The following is a 13,682-nucleotide window of genomic DNA, read 5'->3' as shown; positions in this document are numbered from 1 at the left end:
TAAGCAACACCGCACCACTCTTCTTGGCGTCCCCTGCATTAAGACGATGCGCCAGTAGCTCCGCAACCAACGCATCATCGAAAGAACCAGTAAGCACAGCATCAATGGCGCGCCGCGAAAGAGAAAGCAAAGGAGCGTGAATCGCGGCCCAAGAAAAAAGTTTTGAAAGCGAAACCAATGGGCAATGAAGGTTAAAGGCAATATGATTGGCTGTACATCGCTGCTTTAAGCCTTCCTGATGAGATAACAGAACTTTCCCATCGTAAACAGAAACAACAGGTTTACTCAGGGGTCGTGGCAATGGCGGGGGCTGTTCCACAAACAGCAATGGATCACGCAGATATCGAATAAGAGACGCTTCATTTTCAAAGAAGTACAAACGGCCACAAAAAAGAGCCACTCGCTGACATCGACGCAGCCAATCCAATCGTTTTCTTCGTTTATGAGCATCGAGTATCTCTTCCATTTCCTCATCGTCATGCTCACTCATTTCCTCGTCGTCCAAATCCTCTTCTGATAAGACTTCCATGTGTGATGCCTCCAATACTTCCTCGGAGTGATTTCCATCCCTCTCCGCATCATCGTTCGACGCTGTGTTTCCGTCATTTGCTTTTGTGTCCACTGCAGCTGATGGCTTCTCTGCACTTTCCGTGGATGGCTCAGGTTCCAAGCCTGTGCCATTTGGCATCCACTTACAAATACGTCTCACCCCATGTCGTTCGTCGTACAGAGCGACCGGGTCGGTGTACCCAAAATAGGAAAGGAGTGCCTCGCCAGACTTCAGCATTTCCGTGGCGACATCAAATCGAACAACTTCTGCAGCATATAACAGAGAACGGCGGTGCTCCAGAAAACGAGAGAGCTGTCGGGTGGCAGCGCGAAAGACGGCATTTGGCGAAAGGTCGCCATTCAGCACCACCGCATTCACGGAGCGATCTGCGATGGACTCCTCAAACTCGGCAAGAGCATCTTGTTCCATATTTCGGAGCGATGAAAGGGACTGCGTTTCGTCATCCTCATTGGCACCAGCATCCGAATTCCCGTTCCTCCTCAATTCTCCAGATGGCAAGTCCTCATCATCCTCTTCCTCGAGTTCAGACTCAGGATCATCCTTGCCAATGTGGCGACGGCGCCACTTGCGCAACTCACGTTCTTTCTTCCGCTGCTCCTTCTCTGACAGTTTTTTTAAGACCTCCATTTGTGAACCGACGACAACACGAGGTTCCTCAGACACGGCGATAGAAGCCCGACGAGCCTCCTTTTTATATGCGAAGAAGAGCTCCTCTGAAAGCTCCAACTTCACCGTCGACTCTGGAATACATCCGGTGGAGAACAGAAGTTCGATGTCCCCCTCGGAAAATGGCGGACACACCATAATGTAGCCCTCAGACTCGAACGGCTCAATGTGCGTCACGCAACTGGCAATCTTCAGGTAGGCCTCGCTCAGTCGTACCTCGCGGTCCTCATTGGCTTCTGGTTCAAATTCAAGGTATTCTTGCAAACGGGCTTCAGCCTCTTCGTCCAAATCCTCTTCATTCTCTTCATCCTCTTCCTCATGCTTCTCGCGGCGCTCCATTACTGCCTCTGCTTCTTCACGCAGTTTCATGCATCGTTCCTGTTCAGCGTCAAATTCCCGCAATTCTTTCAAAATAGACTCGGCAAGAGCAAGGTATGAATTCTCACTACCTTGCTCAGTTATGGCAATCCCATCAACGACATCCCCACCGGGTTTACGTGCAGCCTCAACGCAGCGTTCAAAGAAACGTCGGTCGTATGAAAAAAAAGGCACATGGTATTGCTCATGAAGTTTCCTTCCCAGTGTCTTTCTGCCGCTTTTTGTATATCCCACTATCCACAAACGGGGCGGTATTGTTGGAGTTGGCCTCCCAATGTAAAGTAACGGGTTGCGCTCAAATTTTTCCTTTGCCTCTTCTGAGGAAAAAACATACAATTTACCTTGATACTGTGAACATAACTCGTTTTTGCCGCATAAAAGTAACCCCTTTTCGTACAGTGTCACAGGACAGTACTGTAACCTGGTACCAAATTGATTCAGAAACCTTTTACCCGGTCGCACAGCCGGATCCGTCACCTCAGGTCCAAGGCCCTCTTCGCTCTCTTCGTCTTCATCCAACCCCGCCTCCGTTCCTTCATCCTCCACCTCCCCAAGTTCCACGTCCACAACACCGTCCTCGACTGGTGCCATGCCGGGGCACACAATTTGAAGAATCTCGGCGGTCAAAGTCTGCGCGTCCTTTTTGTTTGCATTCAAGCGATGAATTGTAAAGATTTGAGTGGGAGTTGAGTCATCTTTATCGCCGGACCCGGCTCGCATGCGATTTTCTAGCTTTTCAAGAAGAATCTGCTGCGGCATTGGTACTTCCTCCTTACCTGTCTCACTCGTCCCACCATCCTCCTCCGCAGACGGAGATGCAGCATTGGAGTGCTCTTCCGACGGCCGCTCGTACTGCAATACAACAACCTTTTCAGGAAACACTCCCTCGCCAAGTAGCCGGTCCACAGCGTCCATCGACATGCTTTCAAAGGCATGTACCAAAATCGGAACAAATGTCTTTTGACGATGCATATGCTCAGTAATCTTCTTTTCAATACGCACCGTAGCCGTTTCGGGCCCCTCGGTTCTCTTCTCCCAGCCCTTAAACTCCTCTTCCACCGGTGGGGCCGCAGCCGCTGTACTCCTGCGTCCCTTTTTGTTTTTCAAAGTTTGTTTTATTTTTTTCTCCTTCTTTTTTAAGGCGGCCTTGCGTTTTTTCAACCGTTCTGCGCGTAGTTTTCTTTCCGCTAGTTCAAACTTCGCCCGTGCAGCGAGTGCCTGTTCACGCAATTCCTTCAGATTTCGATGTTTATCCCATAGGGCGACAAACTCGTTAAACTCTATCGGTGTGAGCTCCAGGCGCTCGTGCAAAAGTCGGACGAGTTCCGTTACCGTTGAAGTTGGAAAAGACTGAGCGGCATCTCGCCCCTGTGCAATGGGAAAAACAAGGATTGGCTCCCTGTCGAGCGGTGTCGGAGAAAGATACGGCAGTGGGTTCGCCTTAAATTTGGCAAGCTTCACCTCAGATGCTAAATGGTAGAGCCGCCGTCGGAACACACAACCGTAGTTCGCTGCTCCTTCCACCAAAACCCCACACTCTGCAAAAGTGACCGGACAGAAGCGCTTCCAACGCGTGGAAAAAGTGACCCCCAGTTCTGCAGCGGCCTTTTCTACCGCCCGTTTCATCTCATTTTCCCTTTCAAGGATTAAAATTGAATCCTCCTCCCCTTGTTGTTGCTCCGGTTTTGGTGTTATTGGCGGCAGTCGGCTTTCGGCGGTGAGGTCCTGTGGCAACACACATGGCTGAAGCATTAGCGTCTCCACAACATACGCAACCGTGTCCTCAATCAAGGACGTGCAGCCCACCGTTAAGCAGCGGCCCACCGAATGAAGACGCTCCACAATCCCTTGAAAACATGGAAGGTCCGTTACGTACATCTCTTTGCCTCGTTTTTCGTCTCCCACAAGAGACCGCTCTAGAATTCTCATTAATGCCAAATTTCTTATCTGCTTCTCACGTTCGGCACTTTCGGGTGACATTTCAGGAGACCGTTCTGCATCCTTCTTTTGTGCTTCTATTGCCTCTGGCAGTTCATTTTCGGCTTCCTTGGCGGCAGTCTTCGCTGCCTCCAATTCTGCCGGGTCCTCCACGTTGGCATCCGCAGCAGACAGTTCTTCGTATCGTTTGATATTGGCTTGCAGCTGCTCCACTCTATCAATCAACGCCTTGTGAAAGTTTTCCCTCTCTTTTAATTCTTCCTCAGCAGCTTTACGAAGCTGCTGCTCCGATTCATGTAATAAACGCCGTTCCTCCAACGTGGTATCGAGGCGCTCCGGGTAAAAGTTGTCATCACAGCTCAAGTGCAGAAGGATATTCGGCACAATTACGTTCAGAATACCGCATCCATTTAAAAATTCCAATACATCCGCATCTTCCGCATCGTCAAGAACAGGGAAGTCACTAAATACATAACCGCGGTACAATACCTCGTCTGTCGAAAGCTTCCGATGCACCAACAATTTCAGCTGTGAAAGTGGAATTTTGGCCTCACGATCCACACAGTCGAGGAGTTCGGCACCCAATGCATCACCCTCACCTGCCCTTGCAATCGCCTCCAAAGCAAGATCCTCGAGACTGACATGTACACAATTCAGTCGTTTTGCCAAAGCTTTACCCACAGCTGTTTTCCCCACACCTCGTCTGCCATAGACAACGATACGATTGGCAGCAACATCCGCGTCGTACAATCCTTGTTCTTGTTTGATTTCGTCCAACTCCTCTGGGGCGTATAAATCCTTCGGATCAATAAGCATGCGGCCTGATGCAGAGGGCGGCCACCGATGTTCAAACACTGCCATCATCCCAAGAGTCTTTTCAGATTCCCCTATTGCTGCAGCGCTTGAGCGAAAAAAAGTCTCTAGGCATTGTGTGCCATCGGCTTCGGGATTATAAATGCTGCACATGCGGCGACAAGCCCTCACAAACTGTTTCTTACTCATCACGCCTTGTGCGTTTAAGTGTTCAATCCACATTGTGCGGGCCGCGACAACGGCAGAGTCTTCAGTGGCGTTGGTAAAGACCTGCAGGTAGAACCATTTAAAAAAAACCGTGAATTGCTCAACCGGAAGTATGCCACTGCTCCCTGATTCCTCTACCCCTGGAACAAGCAACCCCCACAACGTGTCATAAATCTCCGGAAATTCACGGGGCTTCACAAACTCCACAAATTCCTCGAACGGCGTGATAATTGTTTTGGAATGCGCCACCACCGACTGCGCCGTCAAAACTTCTTGGCGCGGGAGCAACCCGAAAGGTTCCACGTCTTGCGTGATGCAGTCGAACAACTCCTTCAAGACACTTGCGTGGTGCTTCTCACCCACGGCCAGCCACTTTTCCTCGGGGTCATGCCACTCCAACCACAAAGACTCCACGTCTCTCAAGACTTGAAGGAAATCGTCCCATTTGTACATTCCCCCCTCCGCGTCGCCCAAAAGTGCCTTGACGCCCTTCTCAACATCATCCGCGATAGGGTTCGTGTGGCAAGCCATAAAGAGGGACTCAACTAGCTGCCGCATATCCGCAAACGGGACAGAGGCCTTTCTTACGGCGGAAGTGGCGGGATCCTTTTCCACCAACGCCTCTTGCGGGGCGTCACGGGCCGCATCATCCGCGTTTTTTTCGGCCGCTGCCGCCATATCGGCCCGCATCTTGGCAATGGACGGCAAGGCATACCACAATTTCTCCTGAACGCCTTCGAGCGTCTCCTCGTAGTCGGCAGAAACCGGGAGCGCCATTGGAGCACCAAACACACTGTCAATTGTGAAAGTAACCAACCTCTCCAAAAGACAAAGTGAAGAAAACCCCCTCATAAATGACATGGAAAAAAAAAAAAAAAGGAAATAAATTCATGAGATTTTTAAAGGGTGCAGGTGCAGTGCGTTCCATCCAAAAAAGCAAAATATATATATATATATCAACCTCAGATGCTCCCCATAGGTGAAAAACGTATTGGACAAGCTACAAAAGAAAAAAAAAAAAACAGCATGCATGGCGTGTCGTAATTACGCCGCTCTCTGTTCGCGCCAATATTCATCACCGTACGCTTGCAACTCGGAGGTTTTAAACTTAACTTCATGTGCATGGCGCAATATCGCGTCTGGGTCTTTCCCTTCGTGCAAGCTTTTCAACGCGATGAGAATCTCGTCAAAATGCATTTCCAAAAGACGTTTTTCCTCCCATTTTAGCAACGCGATTGCAACACGAAAAATTACCTTCCATCCCTCACTCATGAAAATGTCCCAAACCCTCAGCAGGGCACGAAACTGAAAGTGGTAAACAAACAATGTCATAAACCACTGAGAGGCGTAAAAGGAGGGGTCGACCCCCATCGTCTCAAAGTGTTGATACACCTTGGGAACAAAGCGAGCCATAAGACGTTTTAACTGATAAAATAGTTGTTGCAGCATCGGAAACCCAGGACGGTACATATCGCGAAGCTTATATCGTCTATCATACATGAGCGTATACAATGCCCAAAATGTCTCTTCTTCACCCATCTGCGTGGAGAGCACACCAACAACAAAACCCATGCCCTGTACATATCCCACCTCCGGATCCACGGCTGCATAGGCATGGAGCACATTCCGCAAAAACGTCTGCCCAACGCCTCCTTCATCTCGAAAGAGAATATGTGTCGGGAAGGTTCGTGCCAAATCCCGACCAATCGTATTCGTCAGCTCCGGATCCGCAAGTTCCTTTTTATACAGAGACTCATATGTGCCTCGATTGGCGGCATCTGACATTTGCTTTTGTGACCCAAGCAGCAATTGCCATGCCACGCCACGGAAGCGTGCCGGTATTCCCTTGCGGCACCGCTCTTTCAGCTTGGCGTGTCGCTTGGAGTTCACATTACTCCAGTCGGAAGCCATGTTTGCCCACTTAATTTCGCGACGGACCACTTTTCTCCCGTCCATATTCTTCACATAAAGAAGTTCCCTGTCCTTCTCTTCTTTATCCACCACAAAACCAAACTCGTCCACAAACTCATTTTCCTCATCGTCAACCTCATCCATGCACTGACGCCTCACTGACGGCTCCTCACACGGTGCATCGGCATCATTATTGACTAGGAGTGCATTCGGCGGCACGCCGCAAGCTTTTTTTGCAGGCAAATCGTGTTTTTCTCGTCCCAAACTTGTGTTATTGCCCTCCATGCGAAACGGCCCGGCGGTTTCTTCCGCGTCAATATCCCCAGACTCCGCACGCTCATCGGGCCCAAAGACGCTACCCTCCTGCATGACCGGCCAAAAAGCTCCGAGTGATGCAATTGCTCAGACCCATAAACACACGCAAAAAAAAAAACATGAGAAAAGAGACATTGATATTAAACAAAGGGCTAAAAAAAAAAAAAAAAAAAAAAAACAGCGAAGCCAAACACACGCACACACGCGAAAAAACACTCAACACCTGACATCTCGCACCTCTTCTCCTTCACCATCATCATTATATTTCTCAACGCCGCACCATAAAGTAACGCATTTGCCACCGTTGCAACAAACGAACGCCATATTTTTCTGCCAACCGTCTTACAGAGGCGGGCATCAACTCTGCTGAAGGTTCAGTTGGCGGTGCCTCTATACGTTTCGTTGCAATTGCCACGAGAGACTGTAGTGAACGTCGCATACTCTCCTCCATCTGGCCTTCAGTAAACTCCTGTGGACCAACACCAATGTAGAGGAGCAGTGGCCTTTTCAGGGGAAGCTTGGGTGACCCATAAACACTTCCCCAAGCTTCTAAATAACGCGGGTTCGTAGTGCGTTGATAGAGATAATATGTGTAGTGGGCTGTCCGGACAAAGTTCAACAGAAACGCGTCGGTCAACGTGTCACAGGATGTAATCAGTGCCGATGCATGGGGACTCACGGCCACGGCATCCAGTCGAAGATGTGTCGCAGGAGCAAAGGGGGACTCTAATTGGCGACAGAAGCCCTTGATAATATCCTGATCCGCCCCGGTATGGTGATAGACAAGCTGCCTACCGTCAATTAACTCATCCACATTGGTAAAGGGTTCATTTGGGTCGGCCATGATGCCAAGTGCCGTCTGAAAAGTCTTCACATTATACGTTCGACGCAGCAATAAATGATACGTATACTCCCTCCGGTGATAAATGCGTAGTTGGTTCATGTTTTCAATAACAACGGGGTGGCAGTCCGCGCCAACCAATGCGGGGTGAAAGTGCGTTAGCGCAAACCCCATGTTGCGGTACGCGTACAACGTGCGGTCCTCAATATGTTTCAGGGCGGGTGACGGTGCAGACGTCACAGGATCCACAATCGTAACAGGAATGGTCTGATGAATGTGCATCTCGCCCCCCGCCCTCGCGTCTTTTTATCCTCCTCACGCAAACACAACACTGCGGGAAAAAGGACGAGGGACGCAAAGCAACGTCCCTCTCTATTCCCATGCTGACATGAAAAAGACCAAATTTCACCACAAAAAAAAAAAAAAAAAGAAAAGAAGGACAGGGGGGCGAAAAATAAACAAACATAATAAGAATAATAAACAAAAATGAAAATCTCCCGCACCCAAGCAGATGCATGGATGGATGCATTGCATTTCTCCTCTTCCCTGTTCGTCCCCATTCGACACCACCACCAAAGAGTTTTCAATGCCACAATACAACTGAAAAAAGTGCTCAAAACAAAACACAACAATAACACAACACAGAAGGAAATACGTCACTTGCGAGCCTCAAATTTTGCTTCCCAGCGAAGTAAATCAGCCGTCTTGAACTTCACCTTAAGTGATCTGCGAAGAATCAAGTCGGTGTCCTCCATATGTATGCGTCGCAAAGCCAAAAGAAGATTGCATTCATCCTTCGCCTCCTTCAACGTTTTCTCACAAAGCAAAAATAGAGCAATCGCCACACGAAAAATAATTTTCCATCCTTCGCAAAGAAACATATCCCATATACGTGAGAGTAGGTCAAAGTCCAGGCAGTATGAGAAGAGGGTTAAAAACCAATGTGTCGCGTAAACCTCTGGTTCCACGTGAAATGCCTCTAAAAGACGAAACAATGACATGCAATTGCGCTGCATAAGTTTCTTCAATTGATAAAAACGCATATAAAGAGCAGGGAACCCAGGGGTGAACATCTTCCAAATAGAATGCTTTGGGTGGCGCATAAGCGAAAAAAACGCCCAGAATGCATCCTCCTCATCCTCAATATGCAACAAGAGAGTGGATGCTAAAAAGGCCATCCCCTGCACATAACCCACCTCCGGATGAATGTTGGCATAGGCACGAAGAATGCCCCGAAGTTTGGTCTGCCCCACACCATCAGCCCTCGCAAACCAGTGGTGCGCCGGAAATGTGCGTCCTAGGTCACGTTCAATAACGGCAAACACCTCTGGATCAGCCGGTGGACGCAACTTTAACACGTGATATTTTTCATGGCTAAGACTGGAAGATTCGTGGCTGTTCAAAAGCAACGGCCACACAATGCGTCGCATTGACTGTGGGATGCCTTCTCGAGCGAGTTTTTTCTTTTTTTTGTATGGGGTGTGGTCCCACCTCACCAACACGCGTGCCCACATCTTCTGCGTGGCCGGCATCTCCGGGTGCTGCCGAATGTACTCGCTCTCCTCCGCCTTCCTCTCTGCGTCAATAAAGAAGCCGTAGCGGTCTGTCAATTCACCTCCCATTGAGGAAGAGGCCGGCCTCGGCGATGCAGACGCATGAGGCCTGGAAAGGCGCTCAGCCATTGCCTGCGCCACCACCTACCCACCGGCAGAGAAGTGTGTTGTTGTCAAGGCAAAAAAAAAAAAAAATGCGACACGCAAAAAAAAAAAACATTGGAAGAAAACTTAATCGCTCCAACTGACATATATATATATATATATATGTCTTTAGAACGCAATAGAGAACAAAAAGAAATAACAATGTCAATTCCCGCAGTTTCAAAGGGTGAACGACAAAAACAACGATAGAAGAAAGGTGAAACAAGCAAAACAAAATCAAACCAAAGAATATCCAGCCATAAAAAATTCATTGACACAACTACTTATCATCACAGAGGTTCTTTACTTGCAGTAAATGTGACTCGAACACCTCCACTGACAGTTCATCAACCTCCCACTCCCCAGTTTCCTTTATACACCACGGCTCCTCTACACTCGGGCGGTAAATACGATATTGTTTACTGATAACGATCTCCGTTGCTTCGTTAGGTGCCTGACGACCATCCTTGGACTCCTTGCGCCCAAAGCCAAAAAGCGACAGGGCAGAAAACCCATTTTTAACCGTCTTTGCTGAGAAACACGCGGCATGTGCACGGACAAGAAACATGTTAAAGTCTGCCATAGCCACAACAGAAAGCCCTAGTGGACGCACAGGTGAAACGGCTAATTTTCCCACACTAGAAGGCAGCTTGCAGAGGAGTTTATCAGACATTCCTTTAAATCCAGGCTCACGCATCAAAAGTATCTGGAGACACCATTTAGGCAGAAGGGCAGTAAGTTTTTCGCACACTGCACGCAGCAGTGGCATTCTCGTGGATTTGAAAATATTCCACAAAGACACACCGTCACAAAAAAGAAATATGCTATCGACTATAATGGAAAAGGGTAGCTTTCTAATAGGAACACGCACTTTATCAAGAATGACGCAACCACACGCCTTAAGTACTCCTTCAGTCTCAACTTGGTGGCAGTACTCGTGATACCTTTCTAACGACGCCCCACGTAATGACTTAATGCTCTCCAAACTAAATTCATTCCAATCCACCAAGGTTTCACCAGAAATCATAGAATCGCACAAATGAATGCATTCCACCACATATCCTTGGTCATAGCGCATCTTTGCCCAACCGCTATGTGCATGCTCACTGTCTGGCTTTCGTTGAAGCAGTTCAGCGTAGAGAGCCTCCGCCCCTTCCCAGTCTTCCGCACGACGCAGCCGTTTGGCTTGTTCAACAAGAAGGTGATTCACGTACACATCCGAATTATTTAGCACAGCTTCCCACTGGGGAGTAAGAGGTTTGGGAAGAAAATTAAGTATATCAACGCGGTGTTCGGACTTCAGCATCAAACAACGGGGATGAGCAAGCAAGAATTCAGCCACGTCAACACGATCATAAGCAAATGCCACATGCAAAGCATGTACTTCGCCCACCTTCACAAGACTGTGTTGTCGCTCCGTCGTACCATTCTTTAAAGGGAAAAAGACCGAACGCCATTTAAAGCACTTTTCCCCATCAAATTCTAGCTGCATCGCTGCAAATTCCCCCACCCCATATGCAGCCGTCATAAAAAGCAATCCACACCGCCTATCCTCTGGTAGTCTGCAGTAACTCTGAAGAGCTACAACACGTTGCCGCTTTCGAAGAATCTCCTTCCAATTGCGGTGACAATTGCTGCATAAAGAATCAAACCTTTGACAAAAGGCACATCGGAGAGTAAGCGGAACATTTAATTTCTGTGGCAAACTTTGAGGCAAGAAATGCTTTTTTGATTCGCTGGATTCTGTCCCCGATCCCCCCTGGGCCGCACGACTCAGTAATGCATCCACAGCACTCAACTTCATGTGCACAGGATCCACAACATAGCTGCCCCACTTTCGGAGGGCCCCGCGCGCCTGCAAAGCTTCCAGAGAGACATTGCACCGTCCTGACGTACTCGCCCCGCTTGGCAGTGTCGAAAAAAAAATATCGCTAAGAATCCCTTCAAGTAGCACCTTGTTGCGACGCCAACAGTCCTCTACGGGTGCATCCGTTGAACTTTGCGACGAATTCCCATAATCCTCAGTGTTCCTGCCATCATCTGCGCACACCCTGTTTTCGCCATCCAAAACATGTGCGCCACATGCAGTAACCGACTTCCTCTCTTTCTCCCCCTGCAGGAGAAAAAAGGGATCTGCATGTGCATGCAAGTCAGTTACTTCGTTCATTGGCGCATAAGACACCCAAAATACCTAAAAGAGAAACCATCATACATCATAGTTCACCCCCATTCAGTAAAAAAAAAAAAAAAACAAGAACAAGAACAAGGGTAATATATGCATATATATATGACAAATAAGAAGAAATACCACAAAGGCATGGAGACAGCACTGACACTTCTTTCTTGTTATCCTTGTGGGGGGGTTTTGTCAAATACATTTACACTTAAATCTTCGGGCGCGGGCAGCCACATTCAGAAGAAAAGCCCGAGAGAAAAAAAAAAAAAGCTCCTGTCATACATGACACCTTCTTTTTTTCATTCTTTTCCTCTCGTCTTCTCAAATCCGTTATTATTATTATTATTATTATTTTTGAAAAAAAAAAAAAAAGAAAAAAAAAGGAACATTTCTTCGTTGCAACCTTTTTTTTTCTTGCGTAGCGCGTCCCCACTCCACCGACAAGGTGTGACATTTGTGTCTGTTTGCATGCGTGTTTGTCCCCCTTCAGCCCCTTTTCCTTCACCTCTATGCACATCTTCTCACACCGTTACCACGGCAGAGGATCGTTCACAAAATATCGCACATACACCCCCACCCCCAGCAAAGCGCCTATCATTTGCTTGTCATCATGCGACTGCTTTCTTTCTGCGCCAAGTTACCGAGCACGCCGCCTCTCACACGGCTGCGCAGGACGCCGAGGTCTTGTTTCAAGACATCGAGTCGCGTCAGCAAAATGTTCTTTGCCAGGCCGTACGATATATGGCCCTCGCCCACTAACCACGGAGCGGCGTGCCGCACCATGTTGAACTCCGGGTTGAGGTTCATAATAAACGACTCCAGCACGAGAACAGAGAAAAGAAGTGAGACAAATGGGGGGTCCATTTGAACGCGGTTCTCGCGAATACACTCAAATATGGACTGCAAGATATTGCTTACCGCAAAATCCGAGGACTTCTTTGGACGCCAGTGTTCAAAGAGCCATTCCACCTCCTTCTCAAACTTCTTCCTGTTCACAAACTTCTGCGTCTTACTCATCCGTAGCAAAGAGGAACAACAAAAATCTGCCTTCCACCGAACAAAGGACTCCATCAGGTCGTGTGTGACGACGGCCTCTTCTGGAGTAATGTGTTGGCACAGTCCAACGTCAATAAGCGACACCCGCGGATCATGGGGGTCAGAAATGTCAACAAGGATATTGCCAGGGTGCATGTCCCCATGCACAAAGTTATCATGCAAAAGCATCTTGCACCATGTGTTCAGGCCCTTATGGGCCAAAATATCTCGCACGTGCTCTTCCTGTGCACTAAGAAACTCAGGCGAAGCCAATTCACCTTTGCAGAAGGTCTCTACCAGCACTCGCCGAGTGGAAAAAAGCGGCCTTGGAAAGTCCACAAACGGTTCATGTCTAAAGTTTTCACGAAAGATGGATAAATGCTTAGCCTCTAAACGAAAGTCCAACTGCGCGGAGAGATGATTTCTCCACGCATGCGCCAATGCCGGCAGTTTATACATCTCAAGAGACGGAAAGCATTTATCTAAGATGCGTGCCACTTGCATAGCGATGCAGAAATCTTTCAAAATAGTTTCCACAATATTGGGGTGCATCACTTTAACAACAACTTTCTCCCCGGTCTCACGCAACGTGGCGAGGTGCACCTGCCCTATCGAGCCCGAGCCCACTGGTGTCGTCTCAATGTGAGAAAATAATTCCAATGGTTCCTTTTGAAATTCCTCACGGAGTACCTGCAGTGACACACTGTATGGATGCACGTCCACCTCGTTGTACAGTCGTCTAAATACAGAACGAAACTCGGGAGAAAAAATGTCGTGTCGAGTGCAGCTCCACTGACCGGCCTTCACAAAGGCTGGACCGGCGCGTTTTACTGCACGCAAAAGCAGTTCCAACCACCGAAGGTACCACTCTTTTCGAATTCGCATCACAACATAAAGAAGTGCCAGCGGGAAAAAAAGCAAAAATAGTTCCACCATACGACCTGCAATCGGAAGCAGCCCTGGTCTCTCGACAAGTTTTCCATCAATAAACATTGAGCCATGTTCATCAAACACCGGATACGAGACCGAAATAGAAGGCCTTATACTCTTACGATACTCCACGTAAATACCGAGTCCGCCAAGCGAAAGAACAGGAACCCCAACAAAACTAGCAAGGGCTCTGCGCCCCCAAGA

The 13,682-nt window shown here is 48.3% G+C and overlaps 6 protein-coding genes across 6 annotated transcripts, besides 6 other annotated features; all 6 read right to left on the bottom strand.

Moving 5' to 3' along the window:
- On the bottom strand, nt 1–5,434 carry Tc00.1047053509789.59 (hypothetical protein, conserved; the record flags this gene model as incomplete). The annotated part of the gene is made up of 1 exon (XM_802535.1): nt 1–5,434. A coding segment is annotated over one exon (5,434 nt), but the record flags the coding sequence as incomplete, so codon positions are not given.
- Nucleotides 1–13,682: a sequence feature (heterozygous, non-Esmeraldo-like haplotype).
- Nucleotides 5,618–6,853, bottom strand: Tc00.1047053509789.50 (rab-like GTPase activating protein, putative; the record flags this gene model as incomplete). The annotated part of the gene is made up of 1 exon (XM_802534.1): nt 5,618–6,853. The coding sequence occupies one exon, from the start codon at nt 6,851–6,853 to the stop codon at nt 5,618–5,620; it is 1,236 nt and encodes a 411-aa protein (XP_807627.1).
- Nucleotides 6,954–6,977: a microsatellite.
- Nucleotides 7,068–7,922, bottom strand: Tc00.1047053509789.40 (hypothetical protein, conserved; the record flags this gene model as incomplete). Its single annotated transcript, XM_802533.1, has 1 exon — nt 7,068–7,922. The coding sequence occupies one exon, from the start codon at nt 7,920–7,922 to the stop codon at nt 7,068–7,070; it is 855 nt and encodes a 284-aa protein (XP_807626.1).
- Nucleotides 8,053–8,077: a microsatellite.
- On the bottom strand, nt 8,297–9,322 carry Tc00.1047053509789.30 (rab-like GTPase activating protein, putative; the record flags this gene model as incomplete). The annotated part of the gene is made up of 1 exon (XM_802532.1): nt 8,297–9,322. One exon carries the CDS (start codon nt 9,320–9,322, stop codon nt 8,297–8,299), a length of 1,026 nt encoding a protein of 341 aa, XP_807625.1.
- Nucleotides 9,443–9,462: a microsatellite.
- Nucleotides 9,618–11,504, bottom strand: Tc00.1047053509789.20 (uncharacterized protein; the record flags this gene model as incomplete). Its single annotated transcript, XM_802531.1, has 1 exon — nt 9,618–11,504. The coding sequence occupies one exon, from the start codon at nt 11,502–11,504 to the stop codon at nt 9,618–9,620; it is 1,887 nt and encodes a 628-aa protein (XP_807624.1).
- Nucleotides 11,844–11,866: a microsatellite.
- Nucleotides 11,871–11,895: a microsatellite.
- On the bottom strand, nt 12,108–13,541 carry Tc00.1047053509789.10 (hypothetical protein, conserved; the record flags this gene model as incomplete). Its single annotated transcript, XM_802530.1, has 1 exon — nt 12,108–13,541. One exon carries the CDS (start codon nt 13,539–13,541, stop codon nt 12,108–12,110), a length of 1,434 nt encoding a protein of 477 aa, XP_807623.1.

This window comes from Trypanosoma cruzi, genomic scaffold, assembly GCF_000209065.1.
Source record: "Trypanosoma cruzi strain CL Brener 1047053516467 genomic scaffold, whole genome shotgun sequence".
NCBI classification, from domain to species: Eukaryota; Euglenozoa; class Kinetoplastea; order Trypanosomatida; family Trypanosomatidae; genus Trypanosoma; species Trypanosoma cruzi.
The sequence above is the reverse complement of the archived record's forward strand: the minus strand, read 5'-3'. Positions and strand labels throughout refer to the sequence as shown.